Source organism: Herpailurus yagouaroundi, unplaced genomic scaffold (assembly GCF_014898765.1).
Source record: "Herpailurus yagouaroundi ecotype Mexico unplaced genomic scaffold, PumYag 141, whole genome shotgun sequence".
Classification (NCBI taxonomy): Eukaryota; Metazoa; Chordata; class Mammalia; order Carnivora; family Felidae; genus Herpailurus; species Herpailurus yagouaroundi.
In genome coordinates this window covers 46,961,230-46,985,542 of record NW_024412396.1, presented here as the reverse complement: position 1 = coordinate 46,985,542, position 24,313 = coordinate 46,961,230, and the positions used below count along the sequence as shown (strand labels likewise).

General features: G+C 46.9%; 1 protein-coding gene across 12 annotated transcripts in view; it reads right to left on the bottom strand.

Moving 5' to 3' along the window:
* RGS6 (regulator of G protein signaling 6) overlaps window positions 1-24,313 on the bottom strand; it is a 603,304-nt gene that overhangs the window by 72,643 nt on the left and 506,348 nt on the right. For 10 of the 12 annotated variants that reach the window (XM_040477580.1, XM_040477585.1, XM_040477579.1 and 7 more), the window contains 6 exons: window positions 22,639-22,715; window positions 20,162-20,243; window positions 18,487-18,561; window positions 16,747-16,845; window positions 15,558-15,619; window positions 245-355 (listed from right to left, as the gene is read on the bottom strand). In XM_040477580.1, coding sequence (XP_040333514.1) covers window positions 245-355; window positions 15,558-15,619; window positions 16,747-16,845; window positions 18,487-18,561; window positions 20,162-20,243; window positions 22,639-22,715 — 506 coding nt within the window. The remainder of the gene's footprint in view (window positions 1-244; window positions 356-15,557; window positions 15,620-16,746; window positions 16,846-18,486; window positions 18,562-20,161; window positions 20,244-22,638; window positions 22,716-24,313) is intronic. The other 2 variants (XM_040477587.1, XM_040477588.1) reach the window with 2 other exon arrangements.

Genomic DNA, 24,313 nt, shown 5'->3' with positions numbered 1-24,313 from the left:
AGAGGAAGCCACTAAAGGGTCAGAGAAAGGTCAGAGGAAGCCACTAAGGATCCATGTACAAACCAAAGGTATAGGGGGGTAGAACCATGTCTGAGCCGAACGTAGTCAGGGGGTAACTTGAGGGGTTTCTGTTCTAGTGATAAAAAGCGTCAAATTAAGGTAGGAAATAATGTAATTTCACCATCTCATGAATTTTCCCCCACATCTCTTTCTTTCTCGAACATTGAAACATTTTTTTTTTTACCTCATCTCTATGTCCCATAAAGTGATATCGTCGCTGATCCAGGGATTGGACGGCTCGGCCGGCGTGATCAATGGATCGTATTCCACATACTGTTCTGTGTAAGCAATTAAGCTGCGGGAGGGAAGCAAAGCAAAGTACGCCACTGTTTTCCATAAAAACTTGCATTTTTACACAAACGTTGTAACTGTCTTTATAGGATTCCAAGTTAAAGGGAAAATGACAAATCGAGCTGTTTCTATTTATGCTTGTTCTCTTCTCATGAGGAACGTATTGTTTTTTGCATTCCTGCTGTCGTACGTACACATTTTATATCTTTTCCCCACGTTACTCTTTACCTGGACCCTGGTGCACCCCTTGCTGGTGGCGCTAGCCTGACTGATACACAGGTCCAAACCTGCGTGTGTATCACCCTCTCACGGAGACTAGGGATCTCGGGGCATCTGGGTCACACCAAGGACACTCAAATCCGTCCAGGCTGCCAGTCAAGGGTTCCCAACTGGGAGACCTCCGTACGACAAAGACTAAAATCCTAACGGACCATAAGGAGGTAATGCATTATAAGCATTATATCCACAAAGCAGCTTAGTTTTTCCGGTTATACTGTAAACGGCCACATTATCTTTTTGAATGAAATTTTCATTGCATCAAAAGGCATGTGGTTAAAACAATAAAATAGTACAAAATGATTTCACACACACAACCACACACTCTCTGCTCACAGAGACCTCTGCTTTCTACCCTTCTGTTTCCTTTAGCATTTATCTGTGTATTTCCAAATTGTGTTTTTATAGTTGTTCTTGATTGTCAATTTTTTTATTTAAAACTTTTTTTAAGTTTATTTATTTTTTTAGAGAGATACAGAGACAGCATGAGCAAGGGAGGGGCAGAGAGAGAGAGAGGGAGAAGAGAGAGAATCCTAAGTAGGCTCTGCACCGTCAGCACAGAGCCCGACGTGGGGCTCGAACTCTCGAAACTGTGAGATCATGACCTGAGCTGAAACCGAGAATCGGGTGCGTCACCGACTGAGCCACCCAGCTGCCCCTTGATTATCAATTTTAGATGAGGATTTAACTCTCTTCGCCAGTCCCCGACTCCCCCCACCACTTCCTCCCACGATCCTCCTAAGAGATGTATAATAATTTTTGTGAAATCAATCGTCAGTGTCCACATTATTAAACTAGATATAAATTGTTTCCTGCTAAGTAGCATATCACCCTTTCCAAATGTTCTAACAAATCTGTAAAACACCTAGCAACAAATTTTCCACGTATATTTTGTTTATTTATTTTGAAAGAGAGAGAAAGAGTGAGAATGAGTGGGGGAGGAGCAGAAAGAGAGGGGGGACAGAAGATCTGAAGCAGCTTCTATGCTGACAGCAGAGATCCCGACATGGGGCTCAGACTCACAAACCATGAGATCGTGACCTGAGCCGAAGTCAGACACTCAACCGACTGAGCCACCCAGGTGCCCCCAATTTTCCCACATCTTAAACACCTTAGCCAATTCTTGTTCAGTTCTGTCTCCCCGTCTCCCGGAGGTCCTCTCTCCAAAGTCTGGAGTCCTCTTTCTCCAGTCTGGACTGTTTGCTCTACACACTTGATGTAAAATCACCCTCCTGGGACGTCCCTGACTTCTGTCTGCGCTTTGCTTCCTGGACTTTACATCCGTCTACTGGTTTTACTCTCTGGTTGTGCTGAGATACTCCTTTAGTGGTTTCCTAAGAAAGGATGCAGAGAAGCTAACTATTTCAAGTCCTGGCAGGTCTAAAAATATTTTTATTTTATCTTTGTACTTGGCAGATAGTGCTGGAGCTAGAACCCCAGGTTAAAAATCATTTTCCTTCAGAATTCTGAAGGCGTTGCTCTACTGTATTTTTGGCATCCAGTGTTACTGCTGAGAAGTGTGGATCCAGTTTGATTCTTGTTCTTTTGCTTAGTTTCTTTCCTCTCTGGAAACAGCATCTTCTCTTTATTGCTACAGTGCCCTGAAATTTCACCCTGGCTTTTGCTGGTGTTTTTTATTTACTGTGCTTGGTACCACGTGCAATGGATAAAAAAAATATTTCCCAGAAGTCTTATTTCTTTGTTAATTTCATACCCTCATTTCTTCTGTTTCCTCTTTCTATAATTCTCTCTAGTTGAATATTGGACCTTCTGGATTGATAATCTAATTTTCCTAAATTTGCCCTGCCGTTTTTCATCTTTTTGTCTTTTTAGTTTGGTGGTTCTTCCCATCTTGTTATTTATTTACTTTTTAAAAATTTGGGCTATCACTTTCTTTTTTCTTTTTATATTTATTATTTTTGAGAGACAGAGAGAGACAGAGCACTAGTCAGGGAGGGATAGAGAGAGAGGGAAACACAGAATCCAAAGCAGGCTCCAGGCTCTGAGCTGTCAGCACAGAGCCCGATGTGGGGCTCAAACTCACAAACCACGAGATCATGACCTGAGCTGAAGTTGGACGCTTAACTGACTGAACCACCCAGGCGCCCCTGGGCTATCACTTTCTTAAGCTTCCAGAGCTCACTTTTATTTATCACAGGATCTAGTTTTTGATTTATGCATAAAATATTCTGATATCTGACATTAATATTTCTGAGGATATTAATTATGTATTTTTATTTTCTGTTTCTTGAATAGTTTTTGGTTCCTCCAAGTCTGTTTTGCTCTTTGTTTGCCTCATACTCCCTCACATTGGGGTTTCCCTTGAATGTCTGGAAAATCTCTGGGCATCCACTTGTGTTTAAGAGCGAGATACTAAAACCTGCTTGGAGGCTCAGTGTGTGTGTGTATAGGGCTTCGTTGACAGATCACGGGCAGCTCACCAGTCTTTTCACTAGAGCTCCCAATGAGGGATTTGGGGCCTTTTCTTTGGGGACATTGATTTTTCTCTAGAGCAACGGTGAGTAAACATTTTCTGTAAGACAAAGCAAATATTTTAAGTTTTACAGGCCAGATGGGTCCATTACAACTCCTCAGCTCTTCTGTTGCAATAAAAAGCAGTCATCGATAATTCAGGAACGAATGCATGTGACCGTATTCCAATAAAACTTTATTTGTGAAAACAGTAGCGTGGAGTAGATGTGGACCACAGGTTGTAGTTTTCTAGTCTTTTGCCTGTGGGTGTATACCTCTGGCTCCTGGAGGGTGCAGAACCAACCAGGCAGAGGACGGTTGGAGGGTTCCACTGTTCAGTATGTAGATCTTCCATTAATTCACTTGTTTTCAGTGGGCCCTTTACGATGTGATGTGCCTGAATTCTGAGCTGATGTGATTCAATTTCTTTAGAGAATAAGCTGTCCATCTCCTGTGGTGGTAGCAAGTGGGAGAGATGGTCTCCTAGTGGGGCAGGGATCTAGGGATCCAAAGATCCAGAGACAGGCTTTACCCATTTCTCTGGGTTAGCCCCATGCTTCATTTTTTCCTTCCATGGTCTCCGGTGACTTCAAGAGCCAAGACCAGACTTGTAGGGCAATCGGGTTCACTTTGTTATAATACTCACACTCTGAACACGTAGGTTATAATGTTCTTCACTCTGTCCCCAGCCACCTTCTTCTTTTTTTTTTTTTTTAGTAAATTTTGGAATATTTCAGGAATACAGAAAGGTCTTCCAACTAGCCAATTACAAGTGAGCTGTGTAAGGGATCTTTGCTAAGTTCGCCATGGTACGCAATGGCCTTGTGGAGCACTCAGGACCATTGGATAAAAAATGGAAAAGCATTTCAAAAGAATCTTCCAAATCTTCTGCAAATGTAGGCTATGTGATTGCAACCAGCATGGGCAGTGGAGGCACGTTGTCTTTGTAGGAGTACAAGGTAGGCCTTGTGCCCAGGCAAGCCTTCATCCTAAGGCCCTAGGGCGGCACTGTGGCAGGAAAGGTCACACTACAAGTCGGTGCTGTGACAGCTCCACAGGGAGTTGTCCCTTGGTCCCCTGGGCTAATTCCTTTCTTTCTGAAAGAGATGGGTTGCACATTAAGGTACATATTAGTTTCCCGGGGCTGCTGTAACAAATGCCCACAAACTTGGTGGCTTGAAATGACAGGAGTCTTTCTTACTTCTGGAGTTTAGAAGTCTGCAGTCAAGGTATCAGCAAGTCTATGCTCCCTCTGGAGGCTCAAGAGGAGTAATCCTTCCTTGCCTCTTTGAGTGGTTCCAGGCACTCCTTGGCTTGTGGATGCCTAACTCCAATCTCTGCCTCTGTCCTCACATGACTTTTCCTCTGTGTCTGGGTCTTCTCCCCTTCTCTTCCTTACTTGTCCTTGGGTTTAGGGCCCACCGGGATAATCCAGGATGATTTCATCTCCAGATCCTTAATTTACATTTGCAAAGGCTCGTCCCACATAAGTCATGTTCACGGCTTCCGTGGATGAGGACTTGCACATACCCTTTTGGGGGCCACTATTCAACCCACTGCAGGGAACATGAAGGAATCTAGGCATGAGGACGGAAAGGGCACACTTGGCCACCTGACTCCTTCGCACCAGCAGCTGGTAACCTCGGTCCTGTGTGAGGGACGACGGTCCATGTGAGATGTGTCTGAGTCATGATGAGGCATCGGGGGCTTTCCTGATTATGACATATTTGGGCATCCACAGCATTCTCAGAATTTGAGATGGTGGGTGTAGTCTATGGGCCTCTCTTCAGCGGTGACCCCTTTGCCCTCCCAGCATGTCTGCCCCCTGGCCTTTTCAATGACCTTAGCCTCTGGTGGCCCCGATCTCAAATCAAAGACAACTACCTGAGCAGCCCAAGACAAAGGTGGTGGTTGTGGGGGGGTCTTCTAACTAGCTAATTACAAGTTTTGGGGGATTTATTTTTAAACCAGAAATGGATTTCCCTCAAGTAACACATAGGGATGGAAAAACAAAATTTCCTCTCCTCCCTTCCTTACTCTTGCTCTGATTTCTGTGAGACAGGGGGGAGGTTTCACCAGCCACCTCTCTAGCTTGTTTTATTTGACGGTCCACATGGCCACACCTATGACCTGCGAAGGCAGGTCGAAGGGGACATGTCACACCTAGGTTCCCAGATGAAGCCCAGCAGAAGTGCCTGGGGCCAGGAGAAGCAATGAGGCACAGGAGAGGCTGGGGTGAGAATTCTGAGGACCTAGGCACTCGGGGAGCCTGCCTGTTGGTGGCCTGTTATTGCAGGAAGGCAAGAAGGACAGCTGTCTGCTGGCCAGCCTGAGGCAGCGGGACCCCAGCGGGACCCCAGAGGAAGCGAGTGGTAATGAAACATAGGCTCACAGTCAAGTCTCTTTTAGAGAAATCTGGGGATATCTTCAGAGTGTGGAGGAGAGGTGGTGAGATTTAATGGTGTTGTTGGTTCAAGAGAAGTGGTTGAGATCCCAAGGAGGGATGTGTAACCACTCAAGTTAAGAGCACGAGACACAACTATGTAACAGGCATTAAGTGTGAATGAAGTTGGGGGCACCAGGGCGGCTCAGTCGGTTAAGGGTCCAACTTTGGCTCAGGTCTGGATCTCACAGTTCATGAGTTCGGGCCCTGCATTGGGGTCTCTGCTGTCAGCATGGAGCCTGATTCAGATCCCCTGTCCCCCTCTCTCTCTGCCCCTCCCCTGCTCCCCTGCTCCCCTGAAGTTGTTCCAAGGGCCTAGCCCCACACAGTGTCTTCTCAGAGCACAGGGTTTGAACAAGACCCTGGATATAAGTGGAAGAACACGAGAAGAGAGGGGTAAGAACTTCCTACAGAAATGCCCGGACAATCTGCACTGAGGCCAGAGAGCTCAGATCCGCATGATCACTAATTAGTCCCCCAGCCCCAGTGATGGGCAGCATTGGCCAGCAGGGGAATTTGTTGTATTAGAAGAGGAACGGCTGTTTTGTTAAATTATAGCTGCATAAATAAAATCGGTCGGAAGCTTTGTAAAGAGAACCGTAAAAGTTGGTCATGTGCATTTTAAACGTTATATTATATTGGTAGAAGTGGGATGTACTGACTGAATCATCAGAATTAGACAGAATTAGACAGGGCTCTACGAGGACCTTCTGATCAGTGAGAGACTCAGAAATTTTTAAAGGCATTTTAGAAAGGAAGATCTTGAGATTCTAAGAGAAAGGGAGAGATTGGATGTGATATATGAATTTCTAACAGTTGCTGTAACAAACTGCTACATACTTAGTGGCTTAAAAAAAGCACAAATGTGGGGTTTCTGGGTGGCTCAGTCTATTGAGTGTCTGACTCCTGATTTGGGTTCGGGTCATGATCTGAAGGTTTGTGAGACTGAGCCCCACGTCAGGCCCTGTACTGACAGTGCGGAGCCTGCTTGGGATTCTCTCTCTATCCCCCTCTCTCTGCTTCTCCCCCACTCATGCTTTCTCTCTCAAAATAAATAAACTAAAAAGATAAAAATAAAGCGCAAATGTATTCTCTTATACTTCTAAGGATCGGAAGTCTGAAATGGACATGGCTGGGCTAAAATTAAGGTGTCAGCAGGACCATGTTCCTTCTGGAGGCTTGAGGAGAGAATCTATTTCCTTGCCTTTTCCCCCTGGTAGGGGCGTCCCACACTCCTTGACTCCTGGTCCCCTTCCCTCTTCAAATCCAGCAATGCCTGGCCAAGGCTGGCTCACGTTGTATCACTCTGACACTGACCCTTCTGCTTCCATTGTCTACAACAAGGGCTGTTACACTGGCCCCCCTGTATAATCCAGGGTAATCCCCTTATGTTAGGTCAACTGATCAGTCACCTTAATTTCATCTGCAAACGTAATCTCCCTTTGCCATGTAACCTAACATAGTTACAGGTTTTGGGGATTAGGACGTGGCCATCTTTGAGGAACCATTATCCTGTCTTCCACAGCTGTAATTTGAGAGGAACTTGTGCAGAAGGTTGAAAATGAAGTCATCTAACAGAGGGTATGGTGGTAGGTAAACGGTGTATCTGAGGCTTGTGTAGACTTTTTAGGAATGGCACCAACGTGTTTTATCGCAGTCACTGATAACAACCTATGCAAATAAACTCCGCGTTCATGAATCTATGCTTGCTCGCTTGTCCCGTTTGCCATCATGGCTGCATGGGAGACAGGAGAGAGCCAAGTGCCTTCTCTTGGAGGTTCCTGTGAGCAGCTTTGGCTCTTAGTAGTCTGTTGCCTTAACTCCTCTCCTAGCTCTTGTGGGGGTTGATCCTTCCCAGGGAGAGTGGCAAAGAGGGTTAACTCCATCACTGGGGTGGCAGAGGATGGAGAGGAGGTGGGAGAACACCCCACACCAGGAAGAGATGGAAGAGGGTCTCTTCCCTATGCTTCTCAACACCGCAAGACTGGCCAGAAACAGCCCAAGGAGTGCGTGCGAGCAAGCACTGCTCGTCTGGTCCCTGCTGCCTCTCATCCGGGTCGGACGTGCCTTATGCTTAGGAGCTAATTCTCCCAAAGTGAGATACGGCAGAAAGAAACAAAGGGTTGGCTACACAGGATAAAAACTGAGCTTCACGCAGAGAGAATAAAAGGCCTCAGGATCTGCACGTAGGTCATGCAACGTCATTTCTCAGGTGTGAAAAGAGGTACAAATGGAGGCAGCAGTGGCTTCCAGGAATGCAGTGAGTGGACTTGGTTGTGTTGACCCTTGTGCTGTGCCTCTTGGGGTGTGAGTAAAGGAGCTGGGAATCCTGGGCGGTGAGAAGCCCTCCAGAATGGGCAAACTAGCACAGAAGACATCTCTGGGGTCTTGCTCAGTTCTCTTCACCTCCTGGAAATTGCACCTCAACGTGCGCCCAGCGCTGAGTTAGGGGGTTCCAGGTACTAACAAACCCTGCTCCTGGCTACGGTTGATCTGTCCAGGAATGGACACCTTGCTGACCGACGCTGGGTTAATCCTTCTCCAGCTTCCGCAGTAGAAACCGCAGTTACAAAGTTCAGGGGCTGGAGGCAGTGCTGTTTCTGAACACTGTCTGTGATGAGAGAGGAGGAGGCCAATGTGGAAAGTGGAACAGGACAAGAGACGAAGAAAGGGTCTCGGGAGTGTTCAAGGCCCTGGTTGCAGCTACTCTAGAGCCTAGTGGCATTGCTGGCTGGCCTTCCCAGAGCTCAACTCTGCAGCTCCTCCTTGTATTCCGTGGGTCAGCACCTGCTCCTTTTAGCTGAACTGGGTTCAAGCTGGGGTTCTATTGCCTGACAACAGAGCAATACAACCGAAAATAGGATGAAGGCGATGGGAATGTGAAGGGGAGTTCACGGAGGCAGCCCTTTGTAGCGCTAGCCAGAGAGGCTTCCTCTCCCCCGAACATGCACTTCCTTGCAGCACACAGATAAGATACCAGAGTATCGTGGAGACACATGAAGACCATGAAACGGGTGAGCAGGCAACAAGGGAGGTCACAGTGGTTGATACGAAGTACTATTTGGGTCCGAAGTCATTATCAGTGACTACAGGAAGATTTGAGATAGGACAGGAAAAGCACAGAGAGAGAACAGAGAGGCATGGAAAGAGCTTTGCAGACAGCTGGCACGTAATAGCACACAGGCAACGATGTCCACAGATTGCTGGGTGTGGGTGGCACCAAAGCAGAATTGGTGGCATCGAACAGACTACATTGTGTCCCCCACCCCCCGATTTCACATGTTAAAGCTTTAACCCTGCAATGTGACTGTCTTTAAGGAGATAATTAAGATTAAGGTCATGGGGTGGGGCCCTGATCTGGTAGAACTTTCTTCCTAAAGAGAGGAAGAGACACCAGAGTTCTCTCTCCTCTGCGTGTGTGCGCACAGAGGAAAGGCCATGTGAGGACACAGCAAGGAGGGGGCTGTCGGCAAGCCAGGAAGAGAGGCTCCACCAGGAACCAGCCTTGCTGGCACCTTGACCATGGACTTCAGACCTCTATAAACCCATATACTCAGTCTGTGGTATTTTGTTATGGCTACCTGAGCTGACTCATACGGGAGGAAATGGAAAAAATAAAATAAATACAGGAAATCCAGAGGAAGTCCATTAGGACAATTACTTCTCATTGAGCCATTTTAATATCCTTGTCCCCTTATCTCTGCCTCCAGTATATGGTGTTGTTATTTTCAAATGCCAAATTCTCACATCGTTAGAAGATGCTGACACACCAGCCATTAGCAAACATGCTATCCACCATCATCAGGTGCTTTGAACTGGTTCTTGGGTGAAATATGGGGCTGGCTGATTTATCCCCATATGCCTTTCCATTTTCTTGTAGAAAGCAGCAGAAATTCACCAACTAGCCACTAAGGGTAGAGCCCATGGTCAGTCGTTCAGTCAACATTATTCAGCGCCTACTAGTGCTGTGAAATAGTGAACAGCTTCCTGGATCACAGGATGATGCTCACACTGATCTAATAGCAAAGTTACGGTTTCTAACTACTTTAACCAATCATGGTTATTACATATACATACATACGTGTGTGTGTGTGTGTGCATGCGTGCATAGGGGGCTTATATATATGACATATACATGTTCTATGTATTACAGTTGACTCTTAAACAACATGGGGGTTAGGGGCATTAAACACCCGTGCAAGTCAAAAATCCATGCAATTCTGGACTCCTCCAAAACTGAACTACTAATAGCCTACTGTTGACCAAAGCCTCACTGATAACATAAACAATGCATATTTGTATATGTATTATGTACTGTATTCTTAAATAAAGTAAGCTAGAGAAAAGAAAATGTTATTAAAAATATATTTATTTTAAGAGAGAGAGAGAGAGAGAGAAAGGGGAGGAGCAGAGAGAGAGAGAGAGGAAGAGAGAGAATCTCAAGTAGGCTTTGCACCATCAGTGCAGAGCCTGATGTGGGGCTCGATCCCACGAACTGTGAGATCATGACCTGAGCTGAAATCAAGGGTTGGACACTCAACTGACTGAGCCACCCAGGTGCCCCAGAAAAGAAAACGTTACTAAGAAAATCATAAGGAAGAGAAAATACTTTGACAGTACTGTACTACATTTATTGAAAAAAAATTCTTGTATAAGGAGGTCAAACTCCTGTTGTTCAAGGGGTCAACTGTGTGTGTGTATATATATATATATATATATATATATATATATATATATATAGCTAATGAGGTTCTCCTTTTGATAAACCTAGAGAGGAAAGAAATAACAAAAGCAAATTTATAAAACTTTTAGTCCAACCACTTAAAAAGAAATCTGAGAGAAAAGTTTTAGAATTCATCCTTTCTCCCTTAACCAAAAAATAAAGACATAATTTTGCCCTATATTGTATAGAATATAACACAAAAGATAAGACAGGTGAGTTGGAGGAAGAAGAGATGCCATCTGTAATGGGTTGAGGGGTGCCTGGAAGGGATCCCCAGAATGATGCACAGATATGGAGTGTGGTTCACAGAGCAGGTAGGAGAGAAGATGGACCCACCGAGTCCAGGGAGATAGGCAGTGAGGGATGGCCAGCAGCTCTGGGACAACAAGGCACAGAGTGGAAAGCATTATGGGACAGTGACCATCATTCCTATTTTCCAGATCTCGCCCTGGTGATCATGTTGCCTCTGATCTTTTTTTTCCCCTGTCACCTAAGGTGTGCTGGGAGAAAGGAAAAGCAAGGATTTGCAGGGTGTCTGGAATCACACAAAAGCAAAGTTGTAATGACCTCTTTGGTCCCTTTTTTCCTTCCCTGAAACAGTCATTAGACATTAAGTTCATGGACTTCTATCACCCTAGCAGGTTTTTAAAACCCTTCAGGGTATCCAGCCCCTTGCTGTCTTATCTCATTTCATTAATTACATTTCATGATCATGGAGGGTCGGGAGGCAGAGAAGGAACCAGCATCCAATTTCAGAGAGCAGCCACGATCCCGAGATGGGCAAGCAAGATGATGGTAGAAAATCAATCCAGCAGTCAGCTGTGCTGCACAAATGGCTCCCAGGGATAGGGCAAGGACAGCCAAGCACACGAGCAGATACAAGATGAGACAAGTCGATCTCTCTGTGTGGGGCAGGGTGGTGTGGTTCCTGCAGTGCCTGGCCAAACTCAGTGCCACTGTGAGTGAGGGGACGTCTCTGGGGGAAACCCTAAGAAACACAGACAACTTGGAATTAAAATGTATGGAGTTTTGCAAATCGGTTTTGCAAATCGGAGTTTTGCAAATCCAAATCGGTTTGTCAAGTGCCGGCCGTAAGGCTTGGGTGAATAAAATAGGGGCTCCCTTGAGGATTCTGGCAAAGGACAGTAAGACCTCATTTACTTGGCACCTTCAACCACTGAGGGATCATAGGTGAGATATGTGACCAAAAGGGGCTCTGAGCAGAGTCTACAATGACACAAACCCTGTTCCTCAAGGCTCATCGCCTGAATTCGGGAGAGCCCATCTCTCAGAAAAGACTCCTTACTCCTTCTTTAGAATCAAGGCTAAGGAGCTTGGTCATTTGGTTTCCTGGTATAGTAGATCAATTTAAAAAGAGTCTTATTTCTCCAGCCCTGGAATTTGGGCTGGGCTTGTGACATGTGGTAGCCAGGAAAATACAGCAGAAGTGACAGAGTGCCAGTTCCAAGCCTCAAGAGGCTTCACTTGCTTCCGCTCTCTCTCGCGGAACCCTACTATTCCCATGTGAACAAGGTCAAAGTAGCTGGAGGATGAGAGAACCCATGAAGGAGAGCCCGGTTGTCCCAGCTGAGGTCATCCTAAACCAGCTGAAGCCGAACATCTGAGAGCCCAGCCAAGGTCACAGAGCTGCCTACCCAGTCCACGGCCGCACACAGACACAAGCACGAGCCCAACAGGGCCAGCTGGCGCATGAACACGTGAGCAGTAGTAAATGCCTGTTGTCTGAAGCCACTAGGTTTTGAGGTTGGGTTGTCCCTCAGCGATATCTGACTGAAACACCTGGTCTGCTACAGATTGTTGACCGGACACAAGAAAACAAACCAACAGCGAAAAAGCAGAAACAGAGACTCAAAGGATGTAATGGACCGGGGCTGTTTAGAAAAAGGGGAGCACTTTGTGGCACATCATAAGACTTGATCACTGGTGGTTTTAAACCACAGTATAGAAGTCATCCAGGAAAGTTCACTGAAATATAGTGTCCTTTCTTTTAATGTTTTATTTATTTATTTATTTTTAATTTTTTTTCAACGTTTATTTATTTTTGGGACAGAGAGAGACAGAGCATGAACGGGGGAGGGGCAGAGAGAGAGGGAGACACAGAATCGGAAACAGGCTCCAGGCTCTGAGCCATCAGCCCAGAGCCCGACGCGGGGCTCGAACTCACGGACCGCGAGGTCATGACCTGGTTGAAGTCGGACGCTTAACCGACTGCGCCACCCAGGCGCCCCTAATGTTTTATTTATTTTTGAGAGAGAGAGAGAGGAGAGAGACAGAGTGCAAGCAGGGGAGGGGCAGAGAGAGAGACACACACAGAATCCGAAGCAGGCTCCAGGGTCTGAGCCGTCAGCACAGAGCCCGATGTGGGTCTTGAACCCACGAACTGTGAGATCATGATCTGAGCCGAAGTCGGACGCTTAACCTATTGAGCCACCCAGGGGCCCCTTATTATTATTATTTTTTTAAGTTTATTTATTTATACATATAGAGAGAGACAGCGCATGCTTGTACATGAGGTGGGGGTATCGGGCAGAGAGAGAGGGAGAGAGAGAGTCCCAGGCAGGCTCCATGCTCATTGAGGAGCCTGACTTGGGGCTTGATCTCACGGTCCTGAGATCACGACCTGAGCCCAAATCAAGAGTCGGATGCTTAACCGACTGAGCCATCCAGGCGCCCCTCTTGATTTTTTTTAGAACTGGGCCTTCACCATCCCCAGCCCTTAGGCCTCTCCCCACCATCAGCTCTCAGGGACCCGGGTGAAAAATGGCGTGGGCCTGTTCTCAGGGGGACGGGTCCTCTGCCTGACCGCTTCTGACTAATTACACCCATCATCTGCTGCAGGGCCTGGGGAACCAGACCCCCGAGGGACCGGGGACGTGTGCGCCCACCTGACACAGCTCAGCTTTCACCTTCGGTAAGCAGAGCAGTCGTGCCCAAGGCCAGCTGCCAGCACCACCTCCCTGTCCCCACCCCCGCAGAGCCTCTGACAGGCCAAGGCTCCAGGCTGCTTTATCTCCTGCTAACACCCGTCTCCTCTCCCTCCTCCACTCTATCTGGGAGTTTCCTTGCGGTTCTAATGAAAAACCCTTGTGTCACATTGAGAAGTTGCCAGTTATTGCTGCTGGGAATCAAATCCAGTCTCTGCTGGGCGGAGACTCCTGAAGCTTCAAGCTGGGAGTGGGGAGGGGCTGGTGGGAATCATCTCTCTGGGGCCAGGGGAGCAGCCTCTCTGGCATAATGAGATGCTGCTAGGTGGGGTGCTTCCTGACGGGCTGCAAACAAACAAACAAGGTTCCCCGGGCCACCTGGACTGTCTCCCGCCCTGGTCTCAGGCCCCAGCACACCTGCCAGGAGTCAGTGGGCTTCCCTCAGGCTGACCGGTTCTGGCTCTTTCCCCATATCCCCAGAGATCAGACACAGCTGGGTGCCCCTTGTCCTGGGAGCTCTCAGATCATTCTGAGTGCTGGGTAAGGGCTTCCCCAAATCCTTGGAGACCTGATCAGCCCACTTGCAGATTATTCAAAATACAGGCTCCGTGGATTTACCTGGAGCCACTGAATTCGGTTGATTCCCCAGATCTAGGGTTTGGGAAACCCCATCCTTAACTCCTCCCCACCTGGAATGTCCTGCTCAAGACCACTGACCTGAGCAACTTGACCCAAGGAGAGATGCTTCCCTTCCCCCACCCTCACATGCTCTCCCTGGACCGCAAACTCTCACGTGCCCTTCGAAGGCCAGGCATTACTAGCACTGATCCTCCCGGCACACAAGGACAGCCATTTCTGTCCCTCGTTCACAGAGAGAGAAGCTCGGAGTCCCTGACAGGCTATGGCACCAATGGAGTCAAGGTCATCACGGGCATTCTCTGGGACAAAGGCAACCACAGTGAGACCTGAAAAGCAATTTTAGAGCCTGGTACATGGGAAGCCCCACGTCACAACAGTGGGGGATGGGGGGTGGGGGGAGGGGGGAGGTGGCTCCGTGGCCCCGCAGAGTTAGCCGCAGATATGGCTCCACAGCAATTGGTGTCTAAGTGTAAACTGAGTTCCAGCCACCGGCCACCTTCTGAAGCACTTGCATTAGGGGAAATGGGAATCTCAGTGATGTTTACAGGGGCGATTTTGCCTCCCCTGGTCCTGCCCTGGGAACATCTGGTGATGTCCGAAGACATTTTTGTTGTCACCATGGTGAGGTGGGTTTTGGCATCTGGTAGGTAGAAGTCAGGGATGCTGCTAAATAGTCTAAAATACACAGGACTGCCCCAAATGTCAATAGCCACACTACCAAGAAGTGCCGGAATAGATAGGAGGGGCCATCAGAGATGTGGGCCCAAATCCAGGGTGTTCATTCAGATTTTGGTTTTGGGAGTGGGATTTTCTTAGCCTCGATTTGTTGCTATTTATCTGGAAAGAAGATGCAGGCCCACCCCAGGGGCCAGCAGAGAAAGGCCAGCAGGTTGGACGCACGGCCAGACCCCTGTGTGAGCTGGGCTTAAAGGACCTACTTTACTCTGATATCCAATAAATGCTAAGACCCACAGCTTAAGCCGTTGATCCCTCAGACGCTGGCCATCGCTTAAACGGCAGCATATGGATGAACAAACGTGCGGTTTGGGACCGTCTGATCAGATTTATTCCAGGACAGATTCCCCAGGTGGTCTCTCCTCGGCACTGAGATTTCGAAAAACAGCCCATTTAGTTGACAAAATGGAGTCTCCCGTGAGTTAACAGAGTGGGAGTGGAACCAGCTACCGGTGCAGATTGTAGCACAAATGCTCCTGAGGAAGCCAGGCTGGAGGTGCCAAATATTTTCTTTACAGTTGATTTGATGCAGTTCTGTGGTTGATGGTGTGTAGAGGCAGAACGCCTCCTGATGGCCGGGCCCCCTCCTGTTTGCGCGGCCAGCACCTCAAAGGGCATACATAATTTCTTTCCCCCTATAAAGGGAATCTGGGTGTGTTATGGCCGAAAAGGGAGCAATTCCATTTGAATTAATCAAGGGTCTGAAGGCAAAAGTGCATTGCGTGGCTTTTAAGGACAGTGTTCCCAGATTGACAAGGTCCCGTGGCCACCCCCTGAAAAGCTTTCGCAACAGAACATTTCTTGACATCACTCAAGGGAGGTCTGCTATCTTAGCTGTGCTTGCACGAGGCCTGTGGTTTTCTCACTCATCGGTTTAAGAAATGACTACGGTCTGCCTTTTGGCACGCCCCCATAACATTTCTCCTTTGTTGAATTAGAAGGAAGCAGTAATATGATGGAGGGGGAAACATACCTTTCAGCCACTTTGGACATTTTTAAACAATGTCTGTCAATCTGTGCACTCAAAAATGTTATCTGGGGAAAGACAGAACAGAGGTGTTAGGGCCACACTCGGTTTTTTCCCCTTCACCCCATGAACCCCAGCCTTGTATTTCCGTCCAGAGGCAAGCACCTCCTCTGGCCAGCCTTGGCCAACCCTTCAGCCTTGTATTCCAACGACCATGTGCCCTTTTGGGAATTCCCACCACACTCAGGAATCACAGTCTACAATTTACCTATGTCAGTATTCTCCTGTGCTGTGTTGTAGCCTACGTCTCGACTTCCAAAGGCGATCGCAAACTTAAAGGCGGTGGCGTATACGTCCCGCAAAACTTTGCAACGCTTACAGGAGCCGTCAATATCCACTTGGACTAATTTCTGGTGATTTCCCTCTGCACACCCTTCACACCCGCGTCACACCCACATGCTTGGTGCACTTTAGACTAGAGTCATCAATACATCTGTTTCCTCCCCTGGACCCCCCAACCTAAACTTGTCAAGGGCTGGCACCTAACAGTTCATGCCTTTGGATTGCCCCCAGAAGTCAGTAAAGCATAATGTGAAGAGCAGACCCTAAAGTTCCTTCCTTACCAGCGAACCCTAGAAAGGAGTCGTGTAATTAGCCATTGTCTGCCGACCTGGGTTGACCAGTTAGCTTCCCATCATGAAGGGAGACCACATGCAACCAAATAATGCTAACGTGGCCCCGGGAACGGAGCTTTCTTGCTTTATAAGCTTGCCTTTTGCGTCACAGCAATAAAGTCGGTGGCTCCTAGCTGGCTTACTCTGCAAGTGCATCACAATTGTAAGGACTCTGTGACACCAGTCCCTCCCCCCCCTGCGGCCCCCCACAACATTCTGTGGGAACCCCGACCAGAGCAGTCACCCCCAAGGCATTGGGGTAATTCCTTCATGCCCTTCTCTAATAACTACTGGGGGGGGGGACTCTGCCCTTCTCTAATAACTACTGGGGGGACCCGGTGGAGAATTTTTCCTCTCAGGCTTCCACGGTTGTTCACACTCAGCACTCAGGGGTTCAAGTCATTCACAGCTGGGTTCCACTGTGGTTTCCAGGGACTCACTCAGCCTTCAGAGGTAAGCATTCAAAGGGCTTTCAAACCGGCCATGTCTCCTCCTGGGAGTGTGGGAGTCCATTCATTCACCTGTTTCCGGATGTCCTCTTTTGTAGTTTTCCTGATTGGCTGACTGGGTATGTGCACGGGGCTTTGCGACTGGGACTCTTCAGTCACACCATACACTGACTAGAGAAGAAGGAAGAATATAGAATCACGCACCCACAGAGTTGCAGGGGGCCTTAAAGGCAGGCAGTGCAAGCACTCATTTGATGTTTCCAATATCCTCTGTGACATCCTGACAATAAGTGGTCAGCCTCTGCTTAAATGTCTACAGTGAGGGGAACTCTTCCTCTTGAAGCAGCCTTGTCCTATCTTTGGGTTACCACTATTAGACAATCTTTCCTCTCACTAAGCTGAAGCGGTCTCCTTGAATATCAGTGTTTCTCCAAATACGGTCCATAGACCGTCTGCAAAGAATCATCTGGGAGTCCTTGGTGAAGACGAACACTGAGCCCCACCCCAGACCTACTGAATCAGAGTCTTTGTGGGTGGGGCTCCTGAATCTGCACTTTTATCAAATGGCCCAAGTGATTCTGAGGCATAAGAAAGTTCAAGAACCACTATTGAAAGTTATGCACATGACATGCTCATCCAGTATAAATTTGAGGTGGCAAAGTTTCAGATTTTTCTTCCTTTTCAGCCAAAGAGCTTTCTGGCCTCAGTTTCTCCACGTTGCTATGGCTGCTGATTAAGCCATTCCTTGTGCTGGAGACAGATGAAAAACAACCTTTGCTTTGGGAATGAAACAAAACCCAGAAGGGTATGCAATGTATAGCTGAAATCTATAAAATCAAGAAGGGCTCAGACAGAGTGGAGGTGAGCTCCACGAAATTCTGGAATAGTGGAATTAGGGGGCCTTTAAAGATGAAGTGAGGATGTCTTAAGAGTAACACTATAAAATATCATAATACAATACAAGATAGCATAATCATCTCAGTAAAGAATAAAATATGTAAGTAGATTCAAGAAGTTGATATATATGTCATGGTGTGTGTGTGTGTGTGTGTGTGTGTGTGTGTGTGTGTATGAAAATGGAAGGATTGGAAATAGGAAAGAAATAGGAATGTCCGGGGGCACATCTCTAACTTTTTGAAGTTAATATTTTGGAGGACAGACAGGTTCTCCTCCAATATGGTCCTGGGTGCCGTTGTGAGATGGGGATATAGCCGTCGTGGGGCAGACGGAGTATGTCACCCCTGGGTAGGCCACGGCTACTGCCCCTTCCAGGATCGTGAAACACAAATGATCATTGGCCCATTCACAGTTGAGCAAGATGGTATTTCGAGTTTGAGTGATCTAGCCATATAAAAGCCTTTCAAAGTACTAAGCTCACCTTCACTGGTGGGATTTTGATACTTTTTGTTCCTTTAGTTTCTTTTCTTCCCCAGAGCCAACGGCTACTTACCCTGCAGACCTCAGTGCACCTGAGCCTGCTTTGGAAGCCCTCCGGAAGCCCCCAGCCTGGGGGCCCCCCTCCCGGCCCTCCTGTACCGTCCTGTATTTCCCTAATGCAGCCTTCCTGGTACTGTTGCCTGTTGGCGTGTGCGGGCTGTGGGCTTCGTGAGGACTTGTCACTGTATTACAGCAGCAAGAAGGGTGCCAGGTACGTATCAGCCACCCCACAAATACTTGCAGAATGAATGAATGAAATGGTTTCACAGGACAGAGTGGGGTAGAATTAACACATAGCAAATTACTGCTTGAACAGTACCAGAAATGGAAGGGCTATTTGCATCAAGAATTTTTAATTCAGCTAAACTAGCGAACCTTCTTAACCTTTTGCGGGTTCTTCAGACGCCGGCATTTTCTGATATCCATTTCTGTTGTGTTCACACAGCCTGGCTGAGAAAAAAAAAAAAAAAAGAAAAGAAAATCGTATAAATTACTCAGTGAAAATCACATATCCCAATGTGACCCAAGTGACACCGTGAGACCCAATCTTTGTCTTTCCCATTACAGATAATACATGATTGTCTCCATTTTGCCACTTACAGTTTCTCTTACAAAGACGTCTCATCTTTAATACGTGTTCCTCCACAAGTTCTCACGTGAAATAATACAAGCCTGCCTCACGCTGTCTAGGGATGACATGGAAAGGACAGAGTGTGCTGTTTATAAGAGTAAACAGGTTATTCAGAAGGGCCAGATAGTTTCAGCCACAGCCTTTGTCGCTACACATAGCTAACCATCTAAAAACAATCCAATACCACGATGGGGAATTATTATTATCATTATTATTATTATTTTGGTTTTTATTATTATTGGTATTTATTATTTTATTATTATTGGTATTTATTAATATTAATATTATTATTATTATTATTATTATTATTTTGGTATCCTCACTCTGGTTCCTTTTCATGAGGGAAATGCAAGCTTTGTTTTAATAACAGGAAATCAGAACTGCATCGAACCTCATTATTCACGGATCTGGTCTTTGTGAATGCACCTACGAGCTATCATTTACTTCGAACCCCCAAATCGGTTTTGGTGGTGCATTCGTCATTCTTTGTGGACCTGTGCACAGTGGCAAAAACTGTGAGACGTGTGCACGTTCCCGGCGAGGCTGAATTAGCCGATGCTCTGCCTTCTTGTTTCATCTCCTACTGTAAACAAATGTCCTTTTCAAGGCCTCTTTGGTACCACCTTTTCCATGTGTCTGTGCTTTTCGTTGGTCATTTTGCTGTTTCAAGTGGCCCCCGAACGTGGGGCTGAAGTGCTGTCTAGTGTTCCTACGTGCGACAAGGCCGTGAGGTGCCTGGCAGAGACAACAGGCATGTCAGGTAAGCTTCCTTCCGGCGTGACCTATAGTGCTGTTGGCCATGAGTTGGATATTAATGAATCAACGGTATATATGGAATAAGCTGTCTTTAAACAGAAGCAGAATTGAGCCGTGGTTACGTATTGGTCACCTGAAGAAAATGCTGTGACCAGAGGATCACAGGAACCTAACCCTGTATTTCTCCCAGGAAAATGGCTCAGCATTCGCTAATTCAGTGGACCTGGCAACTTTATAGAACGTGATTACCGTGAATACCCAGAGGGGGCTGCATTTGGAGATTATTCTAAGTTTTGGGGTTGAATGACAGTAGAAATGGAAACTGCTTATTTAGTAAGCAGTAAACCTCCGGGTCCAGAGGTCCCCGGGGGCACTTCCCACAGCGCCCCTTTTCCAAGTTCATATTGTCATGGATGAATACTTTTTAAAAGCTGGAACTGAGATACATTCCAGACAATCTACTGAGGTTATGCTGACTGAATGGGAAAACCAATTTCACAAAGTTTAGCAATTTCCTTTAGTTTTAAGAATGAGACACCTGGTGGCTAAAGATAGTCTTTTCTTTCAAGCGAAGGAAGAGGGAAAAGTAACAAAACAAAACAAAACAAAACAAAACAAAACAACCCAACCAGAAACATAGAGAACCAAGCAGAGCTTTCTCACCACTGGCCTGTGCACATCCCAAAAGGCCCGTTCTTGACTATCCAAAATTTTCCTTTCTGTCTTGTCCTTTTTTCGATCTATCCTGAAAGAGCAAAGAAAAGAAATCAGAGGCTCCTGTTTCTAGGAGCTTGGTGAACACAGAGCTCTTGGCACCTGTGTGACCCCTGCTCTCTGCACGGCTGTAAACCAGGGGCGGACGGTTCCCTCAAGGAAACCTCAAGAAGCCCACACATGGGAAGAGGACTTGTTTTCGCCTAGACTGCGAATCATCAGAGAGGTGGAATGAGCATGGCGGACCCAAGGAGAGAACCAGAATCCAGCTGTCCATTTGAGTGATTAAGACTTAGATTATTCGGAACTGAATTTTCTGTGGGCTTGCCCCCACCCCTGTCACCGTGGATCCTGCATATTCAAATTATAGGAAAGGATATGGGCTTGTGGTGTTCCATCCTCAAATTTGAAAGTTTGCTTTAGATTCAGAGTCAATAGAGGTGTCTTCAAAATGCTGCAATTACGTGTTTTAAAAGTCACTGAGACCATCTGGCTTTCTAAAAGCAGAGTCATAGCCTTAGCACGTGACAAGATCCAGAAGGCAAATATCACTGGCCTCAGCTCGGGGAGGCACACATTGCAAGAGGGAAATCACAGGTGACAAAGATGGGTTCTTTATGTTCTGATCAGAACACAGATAAGAGGTTTTTCTTTTTTCTTTTTTTTTTTTTAAGCCTGTATTACTTCATAGTGCCTCTTTAAGTAAAAAATAACAGATTAATTGTCGTGTAACTTCTGGTTCTTGGCTCTCTTGGGAACACTTTAGTTGACTGATCTGAAATAAACCATAATCATCCTGTGATTTTTGTGATAATTACTGGGTACTTCAATGGCCCACAATTATAAAGTAGTCGGGAGTTAATCGGAAAAGCTAATCGAGAAATACCATATATGTACAAAGTGACGATTTCCCCTCCTTTTTTAACACATGATGCCGTGTGATCCTGAAAGTGCAAATTAGTGCTCCTCTTTGGTTCCCAGTGGCTTCTGGGTCCACAGGCTCAATTCTGCCTCCTTCCCACCCTCCTACTTGCTCTTTCCTCGGGGGCCACCATGGCTGCAGAGTCACAGCTCAGCATCCGATGCCTGGTGCCCACCTCCTCCTAGGCTGCCGGCAGCACCGGGGTGTTCTGCAGGAGTGTGAGTTCATGGGCAGAGGGGAAAGCCAGAGAGTGCAGAGGGAGGGCGAGAGCAATGGCACCGTGCCGGCCACTGGACTCAAAGACGTCGGGTCATTTCCAACTATGACCACACCTGTGATCAAGGCTCACCCGCACAGCCGGGAACCAGCCCAGGTGATGGGGCTGCAACAGTGCCCGTGGAGCGCGGAAGGGGTCCTCTGAGGACCCACGGGGGGCTGCTCAGGGAGAAGGTGCTTGCCTTGGCCTAGCTCAGGGTCCCTTTCTCATCCCCCTCCTCCATCTCTTAACACTCCCTGCAAAATCAGAGACCATTGCTGGAAAGGGCCAGAAAGAACCCAACCTGAGCAGGTTCATTTCCCAGGACTGAAAGGATCTGGTTGACAAGAATGTTTGTCGGCAGGGGGACATTTAATGCCCACTTCTCATGTTTACTTAGAGGGGAAGGGATTTCCACTCTACTCCCTGGGAGGGAAACATGTGGGGAAAACACTCCAGCTAGTCTCTCATCTCTTGTACTCTGGGGGAGAAAGAGGGCCTTAACTTTACTGGCCGATCTGAAAGAAGAAACTGAGAAAGCTCAGGTCGGTTCTTGCCGGGCCCTATGTTTTGGCACTCTGTTCACTCTGCACACAGTGAACTTATAGGGGTCGACTCTGCGCTGGGGTGGGGGGTTCTGCAGATATCCAGCTCTGCCCAGCATGGGTGAGTTTAATTCCAGGGTCAAGAGCTGTAGTCACAGATCCAAAGTCATGCCCTATAAACTGGCTTGTATCAGTAATAATCCTAACACGTTGGACTCCAATGTCTGACTTCTGTGCCTTATTTTTGATTGGTTCTGGACCCCTCCCCTGGGGGAAAGGGGAGAGGGGTTGGCCTCCTTAAAACTCCAACATGATTTCCTCTGAAGACAAAGTCTCCAGACCTACAGGAAAAGTGGGTCTGATGTTTTTCAGCCCCTAAGCACAGAAGAATAATTGGAAATCTCTTCAGGAAATAGGGACATCTTCTAACCAGAGTTCTACGCTGGGGAGCAAGCCCATTGTTTGCCAGAACACACACTTTTGAAATTATTTCAGAGTGCCATTGATGACGAAGATGAAAGTTATCCATCTTGACCTTGATTTCTACTCTGCTGCCCTCATGTAAGATGATAGCGTCTGACCACAGCTGGCCGGCCATGGAAGGACGCCCCGCTTTGGTAATACCAATCTCACACCACCTCCATAGTCCAGAGAGTTTTTTTTTTTTTTTCACTTTCCCAGGGTCTCTGTCAAGTTCACCTACTTCACTTGTGCTTCTGCTTGCATAAAGATGAATTCCCACTTCCTTGCGAAGGCCCTCTGGAGTCTTGCTAAGTTTTCCTAATGAGAAATGAAAATCAACGAGAAGGCATTAATCCTTGTAAGTTTGCACATCGACACCTATGCTTATTACAAAGTAGTCATCTATTTTGGTTACTCCCAACAGAGCGGCAGAGCCCCCACTTTAAATCCACTGGATGTGAACCCAATGTGATTTTGCACCAGACCCTGCTGTACAGAGTAGGACAATTAATATTCATTTACACCCCCATTAAATCTGAAGTCTCTGTGGTTCACCTGATTCCTCTTCTCTTGTGTGTTTTACAAGAACACAACTCACATAGCGCCTGTCATCAAGGCCACTGAAGACAGGAAGAAGGCTTTGTGGCTATTCACGCCACATTTGGGGAAGGGACGAGGGGACTCTTTGCAGCCTATTGGACATCTGCATGAGGAGAACCAAGAATGGATTTCTCAGGACTTGTCTTCCAGCAAACGGGTCCAGGAAGGTGGCAAGAAATTAGAATCCTGATGACCTGGCACTCATGCCTTTGAGAGTTTGGGGTCAAAAGTGAGAAAAAAGGGAGTGTCTATATTTGTGACGTTTGTGAAGGAAAAGTCAAAACCAGGAAGAAAGAAAAGGCATCTAGGGTTGCCTTTAGAGGAAGAGGAGAGAAGCCTTTTCTCTAAGTCTGTAGGCTTACCTGGTGGCACAAAAGGACAGTGAGGAGGGGGTGTTTGACAGGTCCCCTAATGAGCCACCTAATTCTGATGGAATGCAAGGGTAGAGCCCACATTATGCTATGTATTTTCATAGAGCTCATGCCAACGCTAATTGATTACCCTCATTAGTGGATTATTAATATAAAAAGAGCTTCAGTTGAAGATCAACACACCTAAACTCAGTTGTTACCAAGGCTCAGTGTACAAGTACCTCAAAATAACTGTTCCTTTGATTTTTCCACTGTTCATAGGAAGCAAAGGCCGTGATGCCTAAACATCAATTAGGGAGCAGTGACATAAATTATGACACAGTCATGCCATGGAATACTAGGCAGCCATTAATGGGGCACCTGGGTGGCTCAGTTGGTTGAGCGTCCGACTTCAGCTCAGATCATGATCTCACCGTCTGTGAGTTCGGGCCCCGTGTCGACAGCTCTGAGCCTGGAGCCTGCTTCGGATTCTGTGTCCCCCTCTCTCTCTGCCCCTCCCCCGCTCACGCTCTGTCTTTCTGTCTCTGAAGAATGAATAAACCTTAAAAAAATTAAAAAATAAATAAAAAATAAAAACAATAACGTGGGCGCCTGGGTGGCTCAGTCGGTGAAGTGTCCGACTTTGGCTCAGGTCATGATCTCATGGTTCAAGAGTTCAAACCCTGCATGGGGCTCTGTGCTGACATCTTGGAGCCTGGAGCCTGCTTCAGAGTCTGTGTCTCCCTCTCTCTTCACCCCATCCACTGCTCACTCTCTCTCTCTCTTTCAAAAATAAACAAATAAAAATAAAAACAATAACGTGGATATTATTACTGATACAGAAAGACTCTCAACATACTACAGTATATGATCGGGGAAAGAAGCAGCTTACTGAACAATGTTCAGGGTATGATTCAGATTTTTTTTTTTTTAAAGAAAAAATGCATGTGCAGAAAAAAGGATAGG